Genomic DNA, 12359 nt, shown 5'->3' with positions numbered 1-12359 from the left:
GAACGTGATCATTTAAATTTCCATCTTTTTACACTGTTTTTTTTTTCTTTCCACATTTTGTACCTTTTTCTGAGTGCTTAAATTTGCATGGTTTCTTCAGATCTATGTTCTACTTTTCTCTCTTCAGTTATGTTTACCGTACCATTTATCTGATGCTGGTTTCAACGGATGTAACTATCATTTATTGAAGATATATTCCATGCATCTTCTGACACACCTTTTTTCACATTGTCTTTTTTTTTTTTTTTTTTTTACCCACTCTTTTAAATTCTTCCTTTGGCTTGTTACTCATTTTAGTCATAGTTATTAAAATTCCTTCAGATTGTCATAGTCTTTGAATGCATTCTCTAATTTGTTGTCTGCTGATTTTTCCTTCATTGATTAACTTCCTGTGTTTGTAGTGTGTTTAGATCATTTCTAGTCCAGTCATCTTTCTTCTAGGATTGCCATATGCCTTGGATCCTGGGTGTGGGCTTGTTTTGCATTTTTTCAGGGCTCTTGGGATTCTATGGGTCTCTGGTCAATTTTTACACCAATTTCTCAATTTAGGGTTCATATACAGGAAGTCTGAGAAGTCATACTGTGTGTAGAATATGCTTTAGGACTGAGTCTCTCATAAAAGATATTTTTGCCCCCAGTTAGAGATGATGACAGGCAGCAGGATCTCATGCCAGTCTTCAGGGCCCTTTGGGGACTTCTATCTATTTCATGCGGCCTTCAGTTGCTATACCTGCCTGACGTGAGATAAAGGGCACATCTCTTGAACCTATGTGGGCATTACATGGACATAGAAAACCAGCCCTGACCTGAGTCCTAGTCCAGTTTCACTGCCCCTGCACAGTCTCTCCACCATCTGAGGCTGAGTTCTGGAGTCTGCATTCTCTATTCTCTTCAGTGCATTTACCATTCTTTCCTTTGAACTTAATTTAGTACTTGTAATTTGGGGTGGGTAAAAGGTGATTTTGTCCCAACACTTATATGCTTGTATAAGGGATCCCGAAAGTTCATTGGTCCTGCTTCCAGACCCAGAAAGTTGGTATAAAATACATTTTAAACCTGAAACTGTTTTACTGCTCAAATTTCTAGAACAGAAGTCATACACTTGCAGGCTTGGGATCAGCCCAACCCACAGATGTGTTTTGTTTGGCCTGGACACGTTTGGCCCATACTGTGTTTAAAAAAAAAAATCTCACTTTGGAAGCCAACTTTTGAAAAATCAAGAGATTTCACATAACGATACTTCCCCCCTCCCCCCTTTTTCCGGTTTTTCAAGACAGGATCTCTCTGTAGCCCAAGCTGGCCTTGAACTTGTGGCAATCTCCTGCCTCTGCCTCTGTCTCCAGAGTGCTGGGATTACAGGCATATGGCACTACCCCTGATTTGTAGTTCTTTAAAAATGGAAAGGTCTGGCTACAGCAGGCCCATCTTCCATCCCAGCCATTGCACTCCCATTCACCCGTTTCCATGATCTTCCCAGGTTCTCTGCATATTCTATTTTGCTATCCAATTCTTGTATCAGCTGCTTCAAGATTTCAAATGTTCCAGTATACTGGAAGCTCCATGAGGGCAAGCACTCTAGCTGGCAATCCAATCCCTGCACAGTGCCTGGGGGGTGGCATCATTCAATGTTTTTAAATTTGGAGTGAATGAATTAAAAAATGGACAAGCTAGTCTAAAAATAAACAGCCCAATAGTCCAAACAATTCTGCAGCGGAAACCTCCCCAAAAGGTTGGCAGCCTCAAAGTCCTTAATGGTCACATCCTGAGTATCATCAAGTCTTAAGTAATCACAGGCAGCAGTGTAGCAAGTGGAAGTTTGTTATTCATTTCCCATATGGTTTTCAACAAGTCTCTTAATTTTCCTCTGCTGCCAATTCTCCTTTCTCTATTGGAGGGAATAACATAGAGACATCCCATGTTGCCTGGACAAGCTGTGCTATATATACATGTGACCTACCATTAGCAGGGCCAGATTTATGTGGCCAAGTCAGCATGGGAAAATCTTAAGTGCACCTGGAAAGAGACTCGGGTGTAATTTCCAGAGATGGCTTATTGAATGACAGCTTCCCCTTCGGTCCAGTGAGAAATTTAATTTGCCGAGGACTCAACACAGGAAGCATTTGCCGATTAAAAATATGTCTAAACAGATGTTCTGCTTAGCCTGGAAGAAGGATCTTAACGCAACTGTCATTATTGGATTTTCTTGGATTACTACTATCTGGAACCAGAGTCCAAATAGAAGGATGTAATTATTTATTATGGCCAAGAGTTCTGCATTTGAAGAGGAGCTCAGGGTCGTCTGAAAGGATTTAACACGCTGGGGGTGGAGTGGGGTGGGAGATAGAGGCCATTTACATTCCCTGTCCTCTCTGAAAGAGTGAGGTAGACATTGCCATTCAATATTTCATTTGCAGCTGAAGGCACAGCCATGCCATAGACAGAGCCAGGCCTGACCTGGCCTTTTCAAGCAAAGAGCTGCATTTTTTTACACTAGGCAAGTGGTCACTCATACACCACAAGTAAACATCCTAATTGTCCAGCCATCTGCAAAACCCTCACCCCACAGGCAATGGGCAGAGTTGCATCTTGCCATCCACAATCTTGAAAGATTCAAGAGCAGCCCCTTAGTGAAAAGGGAGCTGTGAATTACCCTACACAAAGGCTCTAAAACCTGGGTGCACCTTAGCTCCCTAGGGGAGCTGTTTAAAAAATGCAGCCATCTGCCCTCACCCAGAAACTGGTTCAGCTCTCCTGCAGAGTAGTCCAAACATCTGCGGTTTTTAAAGCTCTCCATTGAGGCAAAGCTCAGTAGAGTTTGGGAACCACTGATATAGCCCAAAGGTTAAGATGAAGAGCTTTAGGGGCAGGAGGCTTTAGCTCAAGATAAATGCTGCCATTTACTCTGTGTGGCTCTGCACAAGCCATTCCCCCTCTGAGCACATTTTCCTGCAACATGGTGGTGGAGTGAGCATAGAACCAGGTAGTGGCTGTCAAACACTGGCAGTGAGGAAGGGCTCTGCAAGAGCTGCAGGAATCATCTGCAGTTGAGACAGGTTAAAAGAGGGCCTGAAGCTGGGTAGGCTCTGTAGTTACACACTGAAACACTGATGTTCAGGCATGAAACTTCATTTTGCACCCATCTGTGGGATCTGTATTCCTGGGTACAACCAGCTCCCATTCTTCTGTGTTTCAGCACAATGGCCTTAAAGTTTGTTTCTGAAAGGGAAAGGACCATGCACTTTTAAGAATATGGTTCTAAGCCGGGCATGGTGCTGCACGCTTTTAATCCCAGCACTTGGGAGGCAGAGGCAGGTGGATCTTTATGAGTTCAAGGCCAGCCTGGTCTACATAGCGAGTTCTAGGACAGCTGGGGCTACAAGGAGAGCCTGCCTCAAAAAGACAAAAAAAAAAAAAGAATACGGTTCTAGAAATTGGGCTCTATGCAGATAATCCCAGCTCCAGGCTCATAGCAGGTACACACCCCCTTTCATTAATCCCATTATAGCCCCAAGTGCATGCTGAGCTCCCAGCTCCCATAAAAAGGGCTGCTCTGAGGAAGGCTCTTCTCAGGAGTGTTGCGTGATGGCCTAGCAATTCAGCCGTCCCAAAAGCTGCAGGCACAAATCTCCACCATCGGGGCTGAAGGGAGCCACAAAGTGCCAGGAAATAATCTCTGCTAAAACCAACCATCCAGGAGCTGCCCCCAAATCCCTTCTCCTGCTTGGGCAGTCTTGTCCTGGGGTTGTAGAAAACAGGCAGTCTGCAATTAAAAGAGGAATCTGAAGTTGGCATTACTTATCTCTAATTCAAAGAAAAAGAAGAGGTGTCTCAGGCTGGTGTCCAGCAGTGCCCTAGAGGGCTGGGAAGGGAAGGATGGAGGGACAGGCTTGAACAGCCTATCCTTGCTTCACTTTTGAGGTCTCCATCCTCCCCTGGATTAAAGGCCTGCTTGTTTGCTGCTGTGATGCAGTGAGGAGGACTGACCTAGACTTGGTATTCATTAACCTCTTCAGACCAGCCAGGGTCATTTGAGGGGCAGCACTGTGGATCTAGCTGGCTTCAGAGGTGTGTGTGTGTACAAACAGTAGGGAGAAGATGGGAGAGCATTATTTTCATAGTCCTTTAAAAGCCCAATATCTTGGGGCTGGCGAGATGGCTCAGCGCTTAAGAGCACTGACTGCTCTTGCAGAGGACCTGGGTTCGATTCCCAGCACCCACATGGCAGCTACAACCCATCCTTAACTCCAGTTCCAGGGGAACCCAAAGCCCTCTTCTGATCTCCGTGGCATTGCAGGACATGGGTGCGCTCACATACATGTAGGCAATACACTTGTACACACAAAATAAAAATAATAAAGTATTTTTTTTAAAAAGCCCAACATCTCTTGCTGCAGTGCTGATCATGCCATATGCAACCCAACTAGAGGCAGAATTTTAAAGGGCTGCCACAAGCCCTTCCTGTCCTCTGTGCAGCTGTGGAACAGCTGTGGAATCTGAGTCTAGAGGTAGATGATGCACTCTGAGTGCTTCAGGGAAGGTAGAGAAAGAAGTGGAAGAAAGCTGGGAGGGTGGTGCATACCTGTAATCCCAGCACTTGGGGAGGCTAAGGAAGGAGGATCTTGAGGTCAAGGTCATCCTGGAATACACAATGAGACCCTGCCTCAAAAACAAAACAAAATAAAAAAGGGAAAGCTGAGCTGTGTTTGTTAAGCACATTTAACATTTGAAATTCTTGGCTATGCACTTTACATAAATACTATTTCTAAATTTCTCCAAGCCTCCTAAAGTCACAGTTACTAAAAGGTGGAGCTAAGATTCACACCCAAATGTTTCTGACAATCCCAGTTTATTTAGTAATTTTACAGTCCTTAAGCCAGTAAACATCAAAACCCTGATAATATCCATTGCAGTTACATGAGACATAACTCTAGTCTCCAGATATAATGGCCCGCAAGTCCCCGATGTCTACAAGTTCAGCCAGTGCTCACATTCAGTGACACCCTCCCCACTCTTTGAACTTGAGCTTGGGACCCATGTTAAATGAGGCAGAAGTAATATTGTTAGGGTTCCTGTCCAGGCCTTAAATGGAGCAGTCTCTCATGCTTCCCCCCTCTGAGAAGCCAGCTACCATGCTGTAGGCTCAGATCACTGAAGGAGAGAGGGGTGAGAAACCACTGTGGACTGTCCAGCCCAGGCCAGCTGCTAGCAGTCAAGTGAGTGACCCCAGCTAACATCAGAGGGAAAGCCACCTCGCTCAGCCCAGTCAGTCCACAGAGCCATGAAAGATGACAAATCACCATTTGAAGTCAAGTTTTCATACAACAATAAATCACATAAATCAGGAGGAGAAAATGCAGTGTGACACATATGTCATTGCAGTGCAGGGACAACCCTCTCTGGCTGCATCCCACACCCTGTGCTCTATCTTTACCACCACGTACGGCTCAACTGTGGCTGAATGAAGTGCACGGAGTTTACCTGAGACCTGACAAGCCTGAAATATGGAAGCAAAATAGGCAAAGCAGAAAAAAAATATACAGATTTTCATTGGTCTGTTTGTTTGAGACAGGGTCTCATGTAGCTCAAGCTAGCCTCAAACTCGCTATGTAGCTGCAAATGACCTTGAACTTCTGATTCTCCTGACTCCACCTCCCAAGTGCTGAGATTACACCTGTGCACCACCACACCCTGTTTATGTGGTGCTGAAGATCAAACCCAGGGCCTTAAGCATGTTAGGCACTATATCAACTGAGCTACGGCCTCAGGCCAAAGGGTACAGATTCTAAAGGGGCCCTTTGCACATGGTTCCAGCAACACGTTGTGCAGCTGAAAACAAAAGCAGGCTCTTCAGGTGGGTTGATGGGAAGAAGAGCAAGAAACTGTTCTCTGATAAGACACAAATCAGACCGGTAACCCAGTAGGAAAATGAGCAAAGAATACAAAGAGGTGAGTCCCCAGCGTGCACACTCAGATCACTGGATGAAGGAAAAGATGCCCAAAGCTGCCAGAAGTCAGAAAAATACAAGCTAAGAAATAATAAGCTATCGTTTACTGCTCAAAACCACTGATAATACCTGGTTCTAGAAAAGCTCTGGGGAAAGGGGCAACCCTTGTAAGTTGCTATGGAAACATGAATTGTTACCCCTGTAGACATAAAATCTTGTGATATCAATCAAAACATGGGAAGTATATGAGGGCGTATGTTCAGGGATGTTTCTTGCAGGTATGATTCACAGCAAGAGCTGGAAGTGGAGTGACCACTAACTGATAAGGGAACAACTAAATAAACTGCATCCAAATTGGGATGTTTTGCAGCTACTCAAAGGAACAAATTAATCACAAGTGACTTGGAGGGTTTTCCACAAGGCACTAATGACAAAAGCATAATGCATTAAAATGTGTAGGAAACAACGACAAACCCTGTGTCTATACATTTGTTGATATTCATGCTTGGATATATACAGCTCCTCATGGGTGTGTAGGCCAACACAAGTACATGCAAAGAAAATGTGGGGGTGGGTGTGGTGGAACACTCCTTTAATCTCAGCACTCTGGAGGCACAGACAAGCAGGTCTCTGTGAGATGGAGGCCAGCCTGGTCTACATAGCAAGTTCCAGGCCAATTGAGGCTACACAGAGATCCTGACTCCAAAAACAACCAAAATACAGATTATTCCTTTGCTTTGTAGTTAAAATACAGATTATTCCTTTTCCTCTGAACAGGAAAAGCTACTCTGAAAGTGAGATGTTTCTAGGGATTGTCAGGTAGAAGCTCTTAAGATGGGTAGACCTTGGGCCTCTGAGCCTTCACACATAGAGTCCATGAGGGTATTTCTGGGCAGGCTTTGGACTGCCCACAAGCAGTCAGCCATTTCCCAAGCCCATACCTGGGCATCCAGGGTCTCTAGTCTATATCATCTCCCAGCCCCACCACAGAGCTCCTGTCCTTCCTTGTCTCTCCTTCTCAGAGACATCTAGTTCCCCAAGTCTTGTCCTTTCTCTTTTTAGACCTTTAATGCACAAGTCAAGCACCAGACATAAAACTATAACCCAGGGGGCAGAGTTTCCGAGCAGTCCCCAGGCAACAAACATAGCCCTTTCATCTTTTTCTCTGCTCCTTCCATCCTCTCCTCTGGCAGCAACCCAGCCCCACTTCAGCGAAGGAAGTACTACCCCATGCCTACCGCTGGCCATGAGCCTGTCCAGCTCAGCTGCTGACACAGCAGGTTCCAGAAGAGACAGACACCCAAAGCCAGGGCCCAGGGAGGGGCACAGTGGTACTAACAGATGGGCATAGGTCTCCTTTGGAAGTGATGATAAAGGTCTGGAACTAGATGGGGATGGTACACCACATGGTTAGTGTACCTGACACCACTACATGGTACACCAAATGGCTAAAAGGTTACCTGCACTTTGCCACAACCAGAAAAAATAAGAAAGTTCTTAAAGCCCTGGCAGAGCCTCGTATACATTACCCTTTCTAGCCACCTGGCTGCTGGTATTGGAGGCTGTAGTATTCGACCACCTCACAGATGGCTCCTCAAGCCCACCTGAAGGAAAAGAAAAGAGCGGTAAGGACACATCTTCACAGGAGCATCAAAGATGAAGGAGCAGACCTGGCCACCTGGGGGACAGTCAGGCACCATGATCAGTAAGGATTTGGTCAACTAAGGTTTATGGGGCCAATAAACTCCTCTTTTTTATATCCACACACACCATTCACAAGTTAAGAAGACTACTACCTTCCTTAGTTAAGGGCACTCAGAATGGAATTCCCAGTCAGGGGAGTCCCAGGTCAGTTCCTCATCCACCTCAAGAAGACTGAATCAAGGAGAAGCAGGTGGGGTACAGCATACTTGATGAGTTCTGTCATTGGGGCCCTGCAGTTCTGTGATTTCTCTAGGCAGTCTGGTTTCTCCATGGCAAAGAATTTCTTTTAGGAAACTGCTGGGTTTCCTTAATAAACTGGACTCTACAGACACCACCCAGCAAGGACAGTGAGGCTCACATGTGTTTGCGGGCGATCATTACCTACACACCCTGTTAGTATTCACCTCCACCAGGAGGATGTCAATTATAAGTAGTAACCCGCCTGGCTGCATTCTGGGTTTAAGTCCAGGAACCATTACGGTCCACCATGAACCAGACAGAGCTCGTGCCTCAGCCCTTGTATACTCTAAACAGAGCTGGGCATAAACAGAGAAAGAAAGCTGCAGGTTCTCCAAAGACCAAATCCAGCCTGAGGTACGTAGAGGCAGAGCTGACAGGAGGGGTTGGTGGCTTCAGTGGGAGACTGAGAGGGGTTACCAGTGAGCAGATCTGTGTCCAGAACAGACAATGATTGTGAAACCACATCAAACCCCCATAGGACAACCTATTGACAAACAGGAAAATATTTCTTATATTTGCTGAGAAACTTGAAGCTTGAAAAACAATTTCTCCATATCCCTTTTGGCCCCCCACTAGAACACTCTGGGGTAGGTGGAATGTAGCCTCATTTTATAAAAAGTAAAGGCTGAGATAGATGCTGATCAGCCCAGGGTGGCCTGGCTCAGGACACCATCTCCTGGGCAGAGTTCCATGAGCTTTTCTATGCCATGCACTGCTGAATGCTCACATTTGGCACCATACTGTCCAACACAGAGCCTTGTCCAGGGCCTGGACACCACTGAAAGCAGCACATGGCCCCAGGAGCACTCCCGAGTGGCAGTCTGCCTGGTTCCCTGCTGTGACTCTGCCTGGCAGGTGGAGCCACAGGTGCCCTGGCCTCCTGTGGAGAAAGAAGTCCCCACACCAGGCAGCGGACAGGCGTTCCTCATTGCATCCTGCTTGTTCCATTGCAGGGCTGGCCAGCTCAGAATGCACTCACACACTCCTTGCAGCTGCCGGGGCCTGCACTGCCAGCTCCTGGCCCTCGGGTATTCTTCCAGTTGTAATATCATTTCCTCTTGGGCTAAAGGTCAGGAAAAATCCTGATGGTATGAAGTCGTTCTGCTGCACAGGAATGTGCCATCTGCAGAGGGAAGCAGACTACCCAGGCTCTGGGTCCAGCTCAGCCTCCGCCTCACAGGCTGTGCAACTGCTGCCGAGAACCTGGGCGTTAGCATCTTTCATCTGTCAAATGGGCTGTTGTGAAGAGCAAATGAGGTAATGGGTTTGTTTAGGCATGTGTTCATTCAGAAAATATTTACCCAGCACCTGCTACGTGCCAGATTCGGTTTCTGCTGCTGGGGAGGTAACACTGAATAGCTCTACCCTGACCTCAGGAAATTATATTCTGACAGAGGGGAGGAAGAACACAATAACAGATAGGAAGTGAAGTGTTTAAATTGGCTGTTGTAAGTACTATGGAGACAGTCAGGGAGGCTGATGAGAATAGGGGATGCTAGGATTTGGGGGTGCCAGTTCATTAGGACAGAAAAGAAGAAATCTGAACACAGAAAGTGTATAGAACTCTGGGAAAATGCATTCGAACTCATAAGTCTGCAGGTGCTAAAGCCCTGGGGTGGGAATGTGCTTGGGAACAGGGTATGCCTGGAATGGAATGAACAAGGCGAGAATGGTAGGCACTGAGGCCTGTGGCAGTCAGGACCTGCAGGACCAGCTCATCTGGGGCCTTGCAGGCTGTTTGGGAAACTTTGGCTTATGTAGAATTTGGAACACATGCAACCGTGCCAGCTTTGTGATAGGAGTTATTAACAGTGGACAGGAGGGACACACAGGAGCTGAGCTTTGAAATAAGAATCTAAACATTAAGAGGCAGAAGCATGTGGACCTTCGTGAGTTTGAGGCCAGCCTGGTCTACATAGCCAGTTCCAAGCCAACCAAGGCTATACACTGAGACCCTGTCTTAAAAAAGAAGAAATGAAGTCAAGCATGGTGTTTGCATGCCTTTAATCCCGGCACTTGGGAGGCAGAGGCAGGCAGAGCTCTGTGAGATTGAGGCCAACCTGGTCTACATGGTGAGTTACAGGCCAGCAGGGGAGGTGGGGAGAGAAGGAGGAGGAAGAGGAGGGAGGCAGGAAAGAGGGAAAGAAGAAAAAAGAGATAGGAAGAAGAATGAGGAGGGAGGGAGGAATGAGGGAAGGAAGGAAGAAAGAAAGAAAGAAAGAGGAAAGGGGAAAGGAAAGGAAAGGGGAAAGGAAGGGAAGGGGAAGGGAAGGGGGAAGGGGAAAGGAAAGGAAAGGAAAGGAAAGGAAAGGAAAGGAAAGGAAAGGAAAGGAAAGGAAAGGAAAGGAAAGGAAAGGAAAGGAGAGTCTCTCCATCAGTGGGAGCCCAGCATGGAGGCTGGCAAGTCCTACTTGGCTCCTCAGAAAGGATAGAGAAGTGGGGATGGGTGGGAATAAAGACCTGTAAATTGTGTCTGGACACAGCCTTGGTTCAAAGTGAGTTGGAGGAAGTAGTGGAGACTGAGGTTGTAATGGAGAGAAGCAGGCCAGGTTAGTTGACACTGGGTTGTGCAGCAGGCAGAGGATGGGGTGGGGGTGCTCTGGTTCCCTTGGTTCTCTGATGCTGGGAACTAGACTAGATGCAAAGCTCTGAAGCTGGGGGAGAGCCAACAGATGGGAATGACTGAAAGAATCTGTGTTAACTAAGTGCTAACCATGGAGCTGACCACACACTAAGAATGGTTTCAGGCTAACCACTTTCCCTGTCTGGGTTAGAGGCTTCCAGCCTCGTAAAGACCGAATAAATAACACAAGGACCAGGAAATATGGTGCCAAGAGGCATGAGGTGCCTTGACTGCCCTGAGGGTGCAGAGGTGCAATAATGGAAGATACCGTCCCCTCAGACCTGTCCCCCACCAAAGCAAGAACAAGTGAGGTGCCTGGAAAAGACTAGGAGCTCCAAATGGCCCAAAGCCTTGTTGGGAAGTCTGTAAGGGACACCTGACATTAGTAACAGTGTTGGAGCTGTGGCAGTTAAGAGCACAAATCCTGGCCATGCATGATGGTGTATGCCTATCATTCTAGCACTTGGGAGGTAGAGGCAGAGATCAGGAGTTCAAGGCCAGTCTGGGCTATGTAAGACCTTATCTCGATAACAACAAACAGCAGGAATCCCTCTTCTGCCCTTATCCTCAAGAGATGGAGGAGTCATCTTTTTCCTCAGAAGTCTGCCTGGGATCCACTCAGAGTTGATGAATCTTGCCGCTTGCCTGATGAAAACCCTCCCATGACCCCCGACTCCCCTTAGGATGAATTCATGCTCTGTGCATGGCTGCTGAGGCCTTTAGTGACACAGTCCTCCCAGGTTCCTCCACCTCACCTCAAGCCCCAACTCTTGCCTCCACTTCCACTGGGTGCTCAGTCATACCAAGCTGAATAGATTGCATTTCTAGTTTTCATTTTCCTCCTTTATTTTTGTTGAAACAGGACCTTATTATGTAGCCTGGGCTGACCTTGAACTCAAAATTCTCTTGCTTCTGCCTCCTAAGTGCTGAGATTACAGTATGTACTCTCATGACTATTTTCATCTCAAGCACGTTCCTCGGGCATGTCCACCTCTTCACCTGGCCAGATTCTACTCAAGTCTCCACCTAGACACACTGTTTGTGGGATGCTGCACCCTATGCTCCTACTTCTCCTGGAATACAAGCCCTTCTCTGAGCTCCCTTAGCCCCCTACCTCTTTCTTATCACCCACTATGAGGTCCTGGGATCTCCTTTGTGCTCAATAGAACCCCATGGACTACGTTTTTAGATTTTTAGCAACCTAAAGGAGAGGACATTTTTACCCAACCCTGAACACCCAGCACCTGGCACAAAGCAGGTACCCAGTTACAAAAGTGATGGATGGACTAGTAAGTGAAAGACTGAGCCAGCCTAACAGTGTTTCAAAAGAGAAGGCAATCATTTCTAGCTCAGCTTAACTGTAGGAAATTTTGTGTTTCCCAGTTTGTCTAGAAAGAGAAAAGTAGCTACTCTTGGAACAATGGCTTTCAGTATTGATTGCAATTTTGAATGACCTGGGCCTTTAAAAAAAAAAAAAAAGCATTGATGCCTTCCCCTCTCATCCTCCACCCTACCTCCACTTGACCCCTGCAAAGCTCTGTTTTAGCTGGTTTGGGGCATGGCCTGGGCCTGGGAACTTTAAATGCTTTCTAGGTAATCTGAGATGCAATCAAGGTCGATCATGGCTGCCAGGAACAAGTGCTCATACCTATAATCCCAGCATTTGGGAACTTCAGAGGCAGGAGGATTCTAAGTTCTAGACCAGCCTGGGCTACATAGTGAGATTCTGTTGTAGCCTCAAAAAAAAAAAAAAAAAAAAAAAAAAAAGTTGACCATGGACCTTTAAAATTGAAAGGGGCCCCCTTTTGCCCTTTCTTCCTACAGCTGCCCTCTTCCCCCCCAAGTTT

At 46.6% G+C, this 12359-nt stretch overlaps 1 protein-coding gene across 1 annotated transcript in view; it reads right to left on the bottom strand.

Annotated features, from left to right (window-relative positions):
• The window catches only part of Tll2 (tolloid like 2), a 110897-nt gene that overhangs the window by 64124 nt on the left and 34414 nt on the right, over positions 1-12359 (bottom strand). Inside the window, exon 3 of the mRNA XM_029563008.1 lies at positions 7475-7549. Coding sequence (XP_029418868.1) covers positions 7475-7549 — 75 coding nt within the window. The remainder of the gene's footprint in view (positions 1-7474; positions 7550-12359) is intronic.

The sequence above is a fragment of the Nannospalax galili genome, unplaced genomic scaffold (genome assembly GCF_000622305.1).
Source record: "Nannospalax galili isolate Female #2095 unplaced genomic scaffold, S.galili_v1.0 scaffold875, whole genome shotgun sequence".
NCBI classification, from domain to species: domain Eukaryota; kingdom Metazoa; phylum Chordata; class Mammalia; order Rodentia; family Spalacidae; genus Nannospalax; species Nannospalax galili.
Note: the sequence above shows the minus strand (reverse complement) of the source record. Positions and strands in the feature narration are given on the sequence as shown.